The following is a 16,023-nucleotide window of genomic DNA, read 5'->3' on the forward strand; positions in this document are numbered from 1 at the left end:
TAGATCATAGAAATGTGTGTGGGAGAGAGAGTAGGGTTTGTATATATTATGTGAAATTTGAATCAATCTTTGTTTAGACTAAGTAAATAAAGAAGATTGTGAGTATGGATATTGAGGAGTACTTATCAGACGAGTTTATAAAGAAGTTCGTACTTTGTATATATAAAAGCTATACAAGGAAAGAAAGTAGTTACGTAGGATTGCTTGAACTCGATAGAGATTTAGCATGCTTACTAAGAGATGAATCTGTAACTTGTAGAAAACAATGTTGTTTTTAATATTCTACAAAGAATCAGTATGTTCATGTTGATAAACCTCTCTTCTCTTCTCTCTCTCTCTCTCTCTCTCTCTCTCTCTCTCTCTCTCTCTCTCTCTCATTGTTTTAAATTTAGGGTTTAATGCACAGCTTCTAAGGGGGTAGATGGTTAGACCTCGGTTTTGGGATGGCCCATTGGCCTCTACGTTTTAGTATTTCTTATTTTAATTGGATTCTATAAATAAAAGGAATTCAATAATTAAGGAATCCCAACATAGTTATTATTTTAGAAAGATTCTCTTAGGTTTTAGAAGGAAAACTATAATGGATTGGAATTCTTCTAAAAGAAGTATTCTAGGCCCTCTCCTCTCCTCTCGTCTATAATAGATTGAAATCATTTAAGATTTTATGTTGGAGATTAAATAATCTCCATCAACCACAGAAAAATCCTAGCTGTTCCAAGCATAGAGAAAGAGTAGAAAGTGAGTGGTTTTCAAGAAGGGCATTGGATATCACTCTACAGGATTTTTATGGTATTATTGATCAATTACATGTTGTAGATTTTTTTGAGATATATATTAGTTATTCCATCGATAATATTTAAAGCATTGTAAAAGTTTGAATGCTCATGTCGACATTGATTTGAAAAAGAAAGAGAGAATAGAGAAAAGGAAAATCTCACACAGATTCCCACTTTTGGGTCCTCAAAAGTGATTTTCTGAAATAAATTATCATTTAGTACGACTTGGCGCCTTCTGGATTCTCACATAGTCAATAATTCACAAGTTAATTAAAAGTTAAAGCTCTCTAATCCGTGGTTATCAGATTATTCGTAGTTTGCTTGTGGAATCAAATGGTTGTCGTTGCGATTCGTGGATTTGAATTGTACAGTATTCATGGCTATAGTTGCGGTTTGTGGATTTGGATTGTGGAGTTTCGAAAGGCGTGTTCAATCCAGAAGTTGGAAGATTGTGGATTGATTTTGTCAGTCTGTCTTGTGCGTGGGTAACTTTTATAATCTCACATTTGACTATAGTGGATTGTTTTGGACGAGGTCTTGTGATTTTTTCCCGAAAGAGTTTTTCACGTAAAAATATGATATGTTTTGGTTGCTTGATTTTGTGTGATTGTTTATCCATCGAGTAGGTTAGATTAACAAATTAATACCGGATTCCAAAATCACCGAGTTAGAGAGAATTTTTCAATTCTTGATTTAGAAATTTGGAGGATTGAAATTAAATAAATTGGAATGGAAGATCTAACGTGATTAATTAAGTAAAGTTAACCATCCACCCTCGGATACAAAATTTGCTTTCCATCCTTCCATTTGGTTGGAGATTTTATTCACCCAACTACTACATATTTTTTTTTGACATTTTTTTTCGTAATGTCCCACACGACACTTGTATGATTTTTAGTCTTTTGTTAACATGAAGTTATCTGATCTAATCTCTAGAATATTGGTTGATACGATTAGAGAAGTAGTTTCCTATTTTTTAATTCTTACTTTGATGGAAAGTAGAGTGACAGTTACTGAATCTTCAACAGTTACTAAAGAAAATAAGTCCTCTCTCTACCCATTTAAGAAGCATTGTACAGTTTCCATCATTTATGTGTAAATGCAACTTTTCATTTAAGTAAAAGGGTTAAGAGAGAGAAACTTATCTCTTGGAGAATTCCATACTTTCATATCAAGAATTAATTGAAGAAATGGCTATGGATTCTGGTATGTTATTTATGTTTGTGAAAATCATGATAGTCAAGATTCTTGGAATTTTATTAAGTATATATATATTTGATAAATTCAGTTTACAATTTCTTGTCAGTTTTCCCAAAAATAAAGGGATTCCTAGATACTTTGAGGAAAGAACACAATGGGAGAAATACAATACATCCCTAACCAAGTCTATGCGCCTTTTTATCAAACATATTTTAGCAAGAAAAACCTGCTCTTCTCCAAGTTAACTTGCTGTCTTGAAGCTAGGTCATAAGAAGCTAAGGGCCTGTTTGGATACCAGGAGCAGAACTACTCTTCCAAAGAACAGGATCTGAAGTACTCTATGGAGGAGCTGGAAAAGTAATTATGTGCAGAAATGGCGTTTGGCAATCAACTCTATGAAGTACTGGCAGAAGTACTTTTGTGCTGGAAGTTTGTTTGGGAACCATACTGACTTCTCATGACTTCTAGAAAAAAGACTAGAATACCCTTATATTATACCAGTTACTGTTTTTTATCTTTTAGTGTCATAATATGCCTTCAAACTATATTGTTTTTGACATTTTAACTATAAATATTAATATAATATAATATAATAAATATTAATATAATATAATATAATATTTTAAATATTAAATATTAATATAATATGTTTAAATCCATTATACTTAAAATTTTAAAAAAAAATTGACTGACTGTTTTTGACATAATATGACATAATATTAAAAAAAAATTGACAGACTGTCTTTTAATGTCATAAGATGCCTTCAAACTATACTGTTTTTTACATTTTAACTATAAATACTAATATAATATAATATAATAATATTAATATAATATAATATAATATTTTAATATTAAATATTAATATAATGTGTTTAAATCCATTATACTCAAAATTTTAAAAAAAAATTGACAAATTGTCTTTTAGTGTCATAATATGCCTTCAAACTATATTGTTTTTGACATTTTAACTATAAATATTAATATAATATAATATAATAAATATTAATATAATATAATATAATATTTTAAATATTAATATTAATATAATATGTTTAAATCCATTATACTTAAAATTTTAAAAAAAAATTGACTGACTGTTTTTGACATAATATGACATAATATTAAAAAAAAATTGACAGACTGTCTTTTAGTGTCATAAGATGCCTTCAAACTATACTGTTTTTTACATTTTAACTATAAATACTAATATAATATAATATAATAAATATTAATATAATATAATATAATATTTTAAATATTAAATATTAATATAATGTGTTTAAATCCATTATACTCAAAATTTTTAAAAAAAAATTGACAGATTGTCTTTTAGTGTCATAATATGCCTTCAAACTATATTGTTTTTGACATTTTAACTATAAATATTAATATAATATAATATAATATTTTAAATATTAAATATTAATATAATGTGTTTAACTATAAATATTAATATAATATAATATAATATAATATAATATTTTAAATATTAAATATTAATATAATGTGTTTAAATCCATTATACTCAAAATTTAAAAAAAAAAAAATATTAATAAATGTTTCTTTTGTTTGATTTAAGGGCAAATGAATTAGAAATATTTTCATAGAAAATTAATAAAGTTAGGGGTATTTTGGTAAAACGAACCGTTAGATTTTGACTCCCCGCAAGAAGAGTTTTGAGAAATAGGTTTTCTTGACTTCTTCATAAAGAGTAATTTCTTGCTCTTGCGCGGAGTAACTCTTCGAAAGAGTAGTTCATACAAACGCATCCAAACGACTTCTAACTCCCCGCAAGAGTCAGAAGTAGCCAAGGAGTCCTATCCAAACACCTACTAAGAATTCTTTAAGAGCAAAATGATTTCTTGCCATTATTGTAAAAATTATCAAAACATTAGCAAATAGGAGATGGCTTACATTATGTGAAAACTAAAAAGTTTGACAAGAAAATTGGATGGGTCAAAGCCCACAAATTTTAGAAACCAAATTTTGAAGGCTTAGAGTCATCAAATTTCTTCCATCCTACATTAATTTGATGGTTTCGGTCTGTCGAAAAATAAAATTAACAATGAAAAATTCGACAGCCTTGGGCTGTCAAATATAGGTTTTTTTCATGTTGTGGTAGAAGAACACAATGTCTTGGAGCTCCAAATCTCTCCATCTTCCTTGATTCAATCATAAACTTTAAACCTTTACTCAAAGCTTCTTCTACTAGAATAAATAGACATGGAGATGTTTCGTTTACCTGAACCCAAAAAACAACACTGAATAAGCAACCCCTAATGAGTTTGATAAAACCATCAGAAAACCCCAACTTCTTGAGGTCCTCAAGAAAATACCTCCATTCTTGTCTATCATAAGCCTTCTTTATGTCGATCTTCAATGCTATATTACTGCCTCTGAGCCTATTAAGATCATCTATAATCTCGTGTGCAAAGATCACATAATAATAAATATTCCTCCCCTTCACAAATACCTTGATCGGGGGATAAATTAAAGGAAAAAATCTCCACTAAACAATTAACCAAGATATTATAGATAATCAAATGTACCTCTATTTTTGGAATGAGGGCTATTGCAATGGAATTCACTGCCTTGGGCATGATTTCCTTGTTGAAGAAATTGACCCCCACTTTTAGAAGATCTTCTTTGAGGATATCCCCGAAAAACCATCTAAAACCATAGCTGCGTGTGCATTCATCGAAGACATTGCATCATAGTCTTCCTTTTCATTTCGAATATAGCACAGAACCTATTTGTTTTGCTCACTTTAAACCACCCTTCTTAGGCCTTCCAAGATATTAAGATAGGAAGAACCATCCCTTAGAAGAAAAAAGATGCTCGAAACTCTAAAACCCCTGCTTCACCAATTTCCTTAGGATCTTCGATGAAAGTACCATTTTTCTTATTTAGTTTTCTTGATAGTATTGCGAGCTCATCTAACCTTAGCTAACAATGACATGAAAAATTTTGGCATTTTTATCACCATTTTGAAGCCAAGAGATCCTGGGTTTTTTATGCCATAAGGACTCCTCAAAATTCATACAAGTAGCATAATCTCATTTCACCTTCTGACATTGCACATAAACATCCGAGTTATCTTGGATCATAGATGAATCAATGAGATGGACAATTCACATTGACTATTTCACTCTGGTCACTTCCAAGACGAGGATGACTTGAGCCATCTTAGTCTCGGGCAAGTTTTTAAACAATGAATACAAGGACTTGCATTAGAAAGACCCATCAGGCTATGGAGAAGGAGGATGGGGATGTACTATCATTGCTAAAAATCGTGGAGCCAATGAGTTCTTCGAACCCATAGAGATGCAGGCAAGAAGATTGAAAGATTCAAAGCTAATTTGAAGCAAAAGATTATAAACATGAAAGGAGGGGACTACATTTTAGAAAGATTAGTAAAGGATAGTTTTGACCACTTATTTAGAGCTTCATTCGATAGACTTCAAAATTCTACTTTTGAACGAGGACTTAGAACCTGTTTTTTGATAGAAAGTGGCTAGGAAGAAAGTAATTTTTAGAAAGTAGAAAATAATTTTCTTTTACTTTTTAAGAAATCATGATATTTTCTTTTTAAAAGTAATTTTTTAAAATGAATCCAAACAAATTTTTTAACTTCGGAAGTCAAAAAGTTACTTTTGACATTGGATAATGTTAGCCCCCTAACTATTGAGCACGGATGGACTGCGTGTCAGAGGCTATACTACACGCTACCAACACGGGCAAGAACAGTGATTAAATAAGAAAAAAATTTAACCTGTAATATTGTCCCCGTGACAGATTCTTATTATGGAAGCCCTACAAGAGAATTAGTGTTTTCTCCCATCGTCTTCATATGAAAAGAAATTACTTTAATTCGTGATTTTTTATCTTTGGGTTCTGGCCTCTCTTTTTTCCATCAAGGTCTCGGAACCCTTTAATTTGTTCACTCATGGGCTTAGTCTACTATGACTTTGCATTGGGCCACATTCACAAATGTGGTTTTGAGCCCAATAGTCTTCAATTCTACGCCAGCTTAATAAATTGACCAGGCTCACTCAATCAAGTTTGACTTGATGAAACAATGGTTCAGATCCAATGGCCAATCAAGCTAATATTTGTTATGCATGTCTACCAAAATCTAGTACGAGTCTTAAATCTTTCTTTTTTTTTTTTCATTTTTTTTTTTGAGTCGTGCTGAGTGACTCAGGCTGAATATCACATTTCTTGACGTGAAAGTGGATAGGAACCTAGATGTTTTCACTATGGTTCCATCCACTTTCACTTCAAGAACTGCAAAATGAGGTACCAAGAGCTGGGGTCACTTTGGCAGTATTGCTTTTATCTTTCTCAAGGTCTACTCTTGAGCCTTAATTATCTCAAGGTGACATGTGTCTATTTCACATCAACTTTTACTAATGCCACACCAATTCAAAAAAACATATACACTTAACTTGAAAAAATGAGTTGTGACCCTGGAATTATAACAGAAAATCAAAAGCCTTTCTTCACATTTCCAAGATACTTTGAGCTTTCACTGCTAATTTTGACAGCACAGTGGCAAGATCTGTGACATAAAAAATCTGACCGTTTACAGTGAAGTATGCAATATATTTAAAACCTCTTTATAAGGAACTCTTGAGGGGTTGTTCTTATTTTCCCTCAAAACACATAAAAATCCAAATGTTCAAGTAGAGACAAAACAAGGGTCCCTCTTCACTAAATGGTAAGAGAGACATATTGAGGACCAACAACACATAACTACCCTCATTAACTATTAGAGCTGTCCCTGCCTGGTTGAGATGTAGTACCAAACTTAAACCTCAGTACAAACTTCTCAGAAGTAGATAAAAGCATTTATAACTCTATTTAGCTATCCATTCAAATTCAAAGATGAAAACAAAAGGAAGATACCTCACACATATTTGGAATTTTTTTTTTTTTTTTTTCCAAATTTCAATAACTACTACTAAATGTAGTAAATAGACGAAGCACAAATTCCATTGAAATTAAGAATCAAAGAGACACCATAGAGGACAACCAAACAAAGGCACCAACAAACATAGGAAACAGTAACATTCAATGAGAGATCTTTATGGAGGTTTTGAGGGTTAATTAATTTACAATGTGTTGAAGCTGTCTCTCAAGAACTTACTTCCAAACCCTTCACTCTCTCCCCCATGAAACTAAACACCAGAGGGGAGATGAGAAATTAGTAAACCTGTCTAACTAAAATCCTCAAACAACACTCCCCTGATCAGAGTTATCTTCGTAGTAATACGGAGACAAAGTTGAGTCTTTTTTTATAGAATTGGACTTGTTCACCGCGTTGAGTTCTTGCAGCATCTTTACCACTCTACGCATTGAAGGGCGGTTAATGGGGAGTGGACTACTGCATTGTAAACCGATTTTAAGAACCCTGCATATTTCTTCCTTGAAACAAGCGTCAAGTTTGGGATCGATCACATGATCGACGCCATTCTGGTCTAAAGTGGTGCAGACCCATTTCACCAAATCCTTTTCCCCGAACTCAGGATCAATAGGACGTCTACCCGTCACAAGTTCAAGAATTACTACACCGAAGCTGTATGTGTCACTCTTCTCGTTCACGCGGAGGGTGTACGCATACTCTGCATTAGGTTTAAGATCAATGATGGCAGTTTTAATCAAAATCGATGCATCACAAATGTCAATAATACAAAGAAATATCAAATTAGTGGTGAAAATGGATTATAGTTGTACATGAATGACCATCTCTCTAAATAGAGGTTTTAGACTAAAAGGAAAGAACAGACTATAAATGGTACTAAAGAAATCATGAATCACGGTGACTGTTAATAACTAAAATTCAAACGGACCAAGTAGAGAGATGTATTGCAAATAATTGTGCAATTGGATACCCAAAATGAAAAACAGAACTAATTCAAGTTAATGAGATGGGAAATAAATAGAGATCAAGAAACCAAAAAGACAAACCTGGAGCAATATAACCACATGAACCAGCAATTATCGACATTGATTTGGGCCCCTTGCCAACAGCATCAACCACCTTGGCTACCCCAAAATCAGCCACCCGTGCTCCGAAATCCCCATCCAACAAGATATTATTTGATTTCACATCACGATGAACAATTGGAGGTATACAATCATGATGCAAATATGATAGCCCCTCAGCAGCATCCAATGCAATTTTATACCTCATTGGCCAATCCAGTAAACCTCCCTTACTACTATGCAACAAATCGCCTAAGCTCCCATTCGGCATGTACTCGTAAACAAGAAGCTTACTATCCCGACTCGTGCAACAACACCATAACCTCACAATATTCTTATGTCGGATCTTGCCCAATGTCTCAACCTCCACTTCGAACCCATCGTTTGCAATCCGACCCTTTTCATCATCTTCTTTGTTCGATCCACCCCATAACTTCTTCACCGCGACGGCCTCCCCATTACTAAGAACAGCCTTATAAACCTTCCCCGAAGCACCACTTCCAATCACATTATCTTCATCAAGACAATCCATGATCTCATATTCACTAAAACCCAATTTGTGGAAAGATGTTAACATCCATTTCGATTTTTCGATACCTCTCTTCCCCTTCTTGTAATTCCGATACTTCAAGTAGAACCAAACAACCCCAACAATTAGAACGAGACCAGCAAGTATAAAGATTGATCGAAGAATCCAAACAGAACTACCATTCCTATCATCATTTCCACTCGGACACAAACCCTCCAAATCTCCACACAATCCCGGATTACCCAAGAAGCTATCCTTGTAACTTTCTTTTGCATACAATGGTGGGAGGTCCCCAGAAAGACGATTATTAGATAAATTGAATAGATTGAGCTTCAAATTCTGCAATTCAAGAGGGATTTTTCCACTGAAATGATTTCCCGATAAATCAAGATAATTAAGAACTGGTAAGCTCCCAAGTTCCGCAGGGATTTCTCCCGAAAACCCATTATTCGCCAAATTTAATTCATTGAGCTTCTTCCACGACCTGATTCCCTTTGGAAGCTTACCATTAAGCCCATTTTTATGAAGATCGAGTCGCCCAAGCTGTGTAAGATTCACCAATGTCGCAGGAATCAGCCCACTAAGCATATTATCACTAGCAGAGAAATCAACCAAATTCTCCAACAACCCAATCTCATCTGGAATATTTCCACTAAATTGATTTCTTGATAAGAGCAAAACTGATAGATTAGATGCAAAAGAGAGATCTTTCGTGATCACACCGGAGAACGAATTCTCCATAAGTTCGATCAACGACACAAAGGGAAGACCCCAAAGACCCGCGGGAACCTCACCGGAGAGCTTATTATTCCTCAATCGGATTCTGGTCAAACTCCGGCATTGCCCAAGATTCTCTGGAATCTTCCCAGAAAACAAATTATAGATCATAAGCAGCTCTTCTAAAACCCCTTTTTCACACAAATTCTCTGGAATCTCCCCAGAAAATTGATTTTCCGAAACATCAATCCACTGTAAAGGTGAATTCTTTCCAAGATTTCTTGGGAGTTCTCCTGTAAGTCGATTATTAAACAATCTAAGCTCATAGAGATTCGGGGAAAGAGCAATACTTTGTGGAAGATTTCCCTCAAATCGATTGTTATAGAGATTGAGTGATCCGAGTGGCAACGAGCACAACTCGTCTGGAATCGGTCCAGACAATTTGTTCATCGACGCGTCGAGTCTTCTCAACTCAGTGAGTTTCGACATTCCGAGTGGAAACCCGCCCGATAACGAGTTGTTGTAGATCTCGATTTGAACAACACTTGAGAGTTCTGTGATTGAGTTTGGAATCGGTCCATGGAGATCATTAATCGACAAGTCGAAATCTATCACGTTTTTAAGCCGGTGGAGTGTGTCCGGAATCTGACCCACGAGGTTACAACCGGCGAGCCAGAATATTTCGAGTCGAGTTAAGTTACCGAATTCCGGCGGGATTTGACTCGGAGCGTACGGGTTGTAAGAGAGATTAAGCTGTTTAAGAGTGTAAATGCTGCCGAGAAAGGAAGGTATTGTACCGTTGAGAAAATTTCCAACGAGTGAGAGGACTTCAAGTCGCTGGAACTCAGAGAAACTCGGTGGGATATCGCCGGATAAGTTGTTTGCGGAGAGGTCGAGGTAGAGAAGGTTTGGGATATCAGATAGGGTGGAAGGGATGGGACCCACGAAGAAATTTTGAGAGAGGATCAGATGGGTGAGATTGCGACACGTGGAGATATCTAGAGGGATTGACTGGTTGATGGAGTTGTTGGAGAGAGAGAGGTAAGAAAGGTTGTGGAGACGACAGAGGAGAGAAGGGAAGGAACCAGCAAGGTTTGAGTTGGAAAGGTCGACTGAGTTGACAGAACGAGTTGCTGGGTCGCATGTGATGCCTGTCCAGTGACATGGAGTATCGTCTCTTTCGTTCCAGTTGGAGAGGACTCGGTCTGGGTCGTCGAGTTGGAGTTTGACTTGTTGGAGGTAGAGACCTTCTTGGTTTAGAGAGAGAACCAGAGTTGGGGAGAGAAGAAAGAAGAGTAAGAGAAGCATCGTTCAGAGAGAGAGAGAGAGAGGGTTTGGACGTAAATATAATAAGGAGAAGGTGAGATTTAAAAATGGAGAGAGAGAGAGAGAGAGAGAGAGAGAGAGAGAGAGATCAGAGGAGAAGGGAAGGAGAGAGAAGAGAGGAGTTCCACCTCCAAGAGGGTATCATCATGAAAGAGGAGAGGAGGCTTTGAAAAGAGTATGCAAAGTTCTGATGGATGGATGGACGGATGTTACTATGACTTAAGATTTGAAAGGAATAGTTGATATTGTCGCACCAAAATAAATTTTGTGACACACCAAATAAAATAAAAAATTTAATATGATATACATATTTGAATTTTGAACATACTACCATTCTAAGCACAAAGCAATTTTTTAAGAAATTCTATTGTCACGTCATTTTTTTACTTAAAACACACCAATCCTTTTTAAAGTAGATAATTATACATCTGGACTGGTGTGTTATAAGTAAAAATTAGTATGTAAATAACTCTACATCTAGACTGGTGTGTTATAAGTAAAAATTAGTGTGTAAATAACAACTCTTTTTCTTTTTTTTTTTGTCGTGATAATCTGACACTCTTTTTTCATACACCCTCATCACAGAACTGCAAATCCTTTGCTTCAAGATACACAAGAAAATGATTTATGTTTCTGTAACTGCTAGGTCAGGAAGTATAGGGGTGTTATAAAAAAGAATGTCAGATTATCATTGGTCTTTTTTTCTTTCTTTTTAGTTCTTTGAAATAATTTTAAATTAATGTATAATATAACTCTTTTTAATTGGTTTGATGATATAAATTAGAATAAGTTTTAGTAAATAAGTGAGATATCAATATTTTCAAATTGACAATATATCCCTTACCTATTTACATAAATAAACTAATGAAATTGATCTAGAGGCTTTCGTCTTTAGTATGTATCTATAAAAAAATTAATTTTTCTTTTCAAAATCAATCATCTTTCATTCATGATGGGTATCTTTTCCCTCTATCTTCAATCTTAGGATTATATTAATTTCAACTTCTAAATATAAAAACTGAACATAAGATTGAAGGAAAATTTACAAGAAGATAAGACAAAATTAAAAATCATGGATTGAAGATGAGGTTAAAAAGATTATAAATAATTTACGTTAGAGACTAAAGAGTTTGAACCTGATAAATTTTTTAGTAAAAAAATCAAGGATCTTTGATTATAAGTTGAAAATGAGGGCATGGAGATCAAAGGAGAGATCAAGATAGCAAAAGGCATGTTATCAATTTGAAAGCACGGAGGATCTCAAATATTCAAATGAGGATAGGTATGCCTAAATCATCCCCGTAGACTTTCCTTCTTTCTTTCTGGTTTTTTTTTTTTTTTTCGAAGGAGAGGGTATTTTATCAGAAAAAAAAAAAACTACTAAATACATGCATGATGCCTATGAAGTGCATGCATCATCGTTTATCCATGTCAATTCTATAACATTAATTATATTATCTACATGTTAACATCCAATACAACCGGCCTAGAATTTAATGTACTAATTTCTTCAAAAAATATCCTAGTGTCCTCAAGTGTGTTGTCAATTCAAAAGTTTTGGCACACTCAATACACACATGAATAAATGAAAAGAGTTAAGATATTTTCATGTAATTAAGCAACGGAAACATGTACAAGTTGTACCTCACTACGTTGAAAGAAATCAATTTTTTGAAATAATTTGGCAAAATAGTAACACCCAAAATGATGCTTTTAAGTATAATCATGGTGACAACTTAAAATTAGACTTACCATAGAATATATCAAGTATTATAATTTTTGTTATTTATAAAGGATATTATTCTTGAAAATACTAGTTGTCATAGCCTTATTTAATGACATTAATTTTTATTATACAATATTATTAAAAGTAATGTTTTTCAAAGTTGCATAATAATTGTATATGGGAAATTTTTACAACCAATGCTTCCCATACATGTGTCACCTTGAAACTTATTTTGAATGGAGTGCTACTGGGGGCCAATAAAGTAAGTGAAATATGATACCTCAAGACAAGATATAATCTTACTTAGATACATCTGAGCCCCAAATATTAAACACCACGACCAGCCAAAGGGATGTTTCTCCCTAAATGGGAAACACCCCTCGCGGAGGAATAGGTTAGTCGACGTTACAAATTCAGGAGTCGAATAATCGTGGATTCTTGAGATTATGGAACAATCTTTAATTCAAAGATTGATTAAAAATGATCTTTACATAGAAATTTTTTTGACAACATTCTGGAGATGAAACTAAAGAACTCGAAGGAGGAAGGAAGGAAAAAAAAAAAAAAGACAAGGTGTTTTGGTCTTGTCACATGAATCAATGAACCATGACTTTTAGTCAAGGGGTAATGCTTGTATCAAACATTTTATACTTGGGTGATTCTAAGTTGTGTTAAAATATATGTTTTATTTGATGACTTCGAAAGTTAATTTAGACTTGAGAGGGACCCACAGATTTTATGCTTGATACGCCTATTTGCAAGGCAACTTAGGTCAGATTCAAACGAGGTGGATTCTATCCACGCCATATTATTCTTCTCTACGCAGAAGACTCTGAGCACAAATTTCCCGTAGGGTCAGGAAACTGAAAGTTTTCCTGACAACTACCCCTCCATTTCTAAAGAATATTTGGGATACCCCAGTAGTTTCAAACTAATGAGTCACCACCCCCCTTACCTCTGTTCTCCCCAAGATACTAACTGAAAATGACATAAGTACCCTTATCTATAAACCTAGTTTTACTCCCTAAATAAAGTATTTATTTATTTTTACCTGAAAGGGTATCCTCTTCATAATACTTTCATTACCTTATTTTTATACCGTTATTGTGAAACTTCAGATAAAATATCATTCAAAAGAAGGGTATAACTATAAATTAATGCCAAAATGGATATATGCCTTTTTGGTAAATATTTTAAACATGCATATGTAGCAATAATTTCTTAATCACACATACCTGTATTTGTACTTTCCTCTACCTTTTAAGGTTTGATGGACTTATTTAACAGAATTAATTAATTAATTAATTACTAGTATATATATATATATATATATTTAAAATAGATTGAGTAACAATTCCAATTATTAATGTGTTGGTGCCCCAAAAAATGAGGGATAAAATAGTAGACCACGTTACTGTGCTGGCATTGACATTAATTGAATCAACAATCAGGACCGTTGATTGGTGGACCATCACTTAAATGATTAAAATAAAATAAAAATGGACAGTTTAAATTAAAAAACAAGCTCATCATGGTGGTTAGGCTTGTTATAATAGTATGACTTGGGGGGGGGGGGGGGGGGGGTTCAACGGTCGTGGTAAGCCACGTCATGGCTTCATTTATCATTATGTTTTGGATAATGTTTGATATACTCGCCAGATGTTTTCAAATGAATAACCTACCCCTTAACTAAGTCATCAAATGCTGAAGTGACCTTAAATTTCTACCTCACATCACACATTCCTGACGTGGAAGTGTGTAAGAATCATAAATGCTTCTCATCGAGATACAAGTGAAAATCATCTATGATTCCTACACACTTCCACATAAGGAAAGTGTGATGTGAGAGACAACCTTAAGGTCACTCTATCACAACATAATAAATTAATGACCATGACATGAATGCTCTTATCTTCAACCCGTGGTTGAAAACCCTTGACTTTTCTTCTCAAAATTAACTAATTATCATTATAAAATAACCAGAATGTGACATGTGCATTGCATATGTAGTTGAAGGATTTATTTGTAATTTAAAATATTTTTTAAATAATGGTTTTGAAGATTAGGATATTTTTATCATTTTAAAAACTAACCAATGCATTTTTAGAGGAGTGGGATTAAGATTTTCTTTGTTTTGACCAAAATAATATTGATTATATTAAGTTTAAATGTTATAGTGAGGGCATTTTTGGAATCCAAATTTTGGTGTCAAACCTCTTCTACTATGCCTTCTCTCATTACTTCAATCTTCTAGTTTCAAAGCAAGATAGGATATTTTAGAAATGAAAATTTATTGGCACGCTAAGAAACTCCAAGGACCCTCTTATTTTTAGAGGTACCTCTAAAATTTAATAATTTATTTTGGGCACTCCATGTCAAAGGACGCCTCTATCAACACTTTCACTCTCATCATCCTTCAAACAATTTCAGTGGTTACATACGAAGAAGAAAAGATCGGAGGAGGAGGAGAAGAAGAAGAAGAAAAGTGAGATCGGATGAGAAGAAGAGGAAATATGGAAGAAGAGAGATCAAATAAGAAGAAAATGAAAGGAAGGAGAAGAGAGTGAGAGGCAGGAGTTACAATCGATTAGGATTTTATTAATTTTTTTTTCTTTTTCGGTGAGATTCAAGATTTTGACAACTGATTTCTCCAGTGGGATTCAAGTTTTTGGCGTGTGGTTTCTTCACAAAGAAGAAGAAGAATAAGAAGTGGTATCCTTAAAAAATTATTTTTAATTTTGGAGGGCCTTTAGACATTTATGACGTGCCAGTACAATTTTATTTTGGAAAACCCTAGGATTTTTTAGGAAGAGTTAAAACCAAATTGAAAACAACGGATCTAAAATAATATTTAAAAGATCTAAAGAAGCAGAGACAAGCCCAGGATTTTCTGTCAACGGGGGTAAATGCTAACTATGATTGATTGATAATCTTTGGCTCGTTCTATGCCAATGTTGGACTTGTCATTGTTTAGTTGCAAAATAATGGATTTGTAATGAGTTGAACCTTCAAATATAAGTAACATTAGTATTTAAAGATCACTCGATATTGAGCGAAATTGATGAGTATTTAATATTAATTTCTATACTCCAATATCAATTTTTTAATATTAATTTTATATCTCCGTCTTTATAAGTTTTAATATTTAAGGTTTGTAGTGGTGACAATATCCACCTATATAGACCTATTTTGAAATTAATGTCGGATAAATTTATGTTGTAGATTTATAACAACGGTTTTTATTTATATTGAGAGATTTACCAAGGGAACCTTATTGAATAATTGTTACCCTACAAAATTTGGAGTAGGATCCACATTCTTTTAGAAGATTAAATACTTACACCACGTGACAAAAAGGTAAATTCGACATCAAGGTCTGTCGAATTTGATTAAATCCAAACAAATTCGATGGACCTTAGCGATGAATTTACCCATTTTTTCACTTAGAGTTGTAAATGTCCTCATTTTAACATCAAATACATATTATCCCCTCGCTCCTCTCAATATCAATTTTCTATTCCAAAATCATCATTGGGCCCACATGGTCACATGGGCAATCGAACGACAAAACCCTCTAGATTTCATAATTAAAAAAAACTCAAATTTAAAAAATATATATAAAGATAGTATTTTTTTTTAAGTGCTTGATTCATATTTTAAGAGAGAATAAATGTAGAGAGGAGACCGGACATAATAGGTATTTAATTGAAAAACACTTCCCTTACTTAGTCATATTTGAAGTCTTATTAAGGATCGTT

At 33.6% G+C, this 16,023-nt stretch overlaps 1 protein-coding gene across 1 annotated transcript; it reads right to left on the bottom strand.

Annotated features, from left to right (window-relative positions):
• Window positions 1-7,036: 7,036 nt before the first annotated feature.
• LOC147392190 (receptor-like protein kinase HSL1) lies at window positions 7,037-10,730 on the bottom strand. Its single transcript, XM_086458420.1, has 2 exons — window positions 7,950-10,730; window positions 7,037-7,603 (listed from the first exon to the last, which is right to left on the bottom strand). The coding sequence occupies exons 1-2, from the start codon at window positions 10,519-10,521 to the stop codon at window positions 7,212-7,214; spliced, it is 2,964 nt and encodes a 987-aa protein (XP_086314546.1). The 5' UTR covers window positions 10,522-10,730; the 3' UTR covers window positions 7,037-7,211.
• Between the last annotated feature and the right edge of the window lie 5,293 nt (window positions 10,731-16,023).

Source organism: Akebia trifoliata, chromosome 11, assembly GCF_017979445.1.
Source record: "Akebia trifoliata isolate Shusen 1 chromosome 11, ASM1797944v1, whole genome shotgun sequence".
NCBI lineage: Eukaryota > Viridiplantae > Streptophyta > Magnoliopsida > Ranunculales > Lardizabalaceae > Akebia > Akebia trifoliata.

What these genes read in the sequence shown, in the direction of transcription:
- LOC147392190 (XM_086458420.1), bottom strand. Translation starts at nt 10,521, where the DNA reads ATGCTTCTCTTACTCTTCTTTCTTCTCTCCCCAACTCTGGTTCTCTCT. An exon ending in ATGTGGTTATATTGCTCCAG is followed by an intron (nt 7,604 to 7,949) that starts GTTTGTCTTTTT and finishes AACCTAATGCAG; the next exon opens with AGTATGCGTACACCCTCCGC.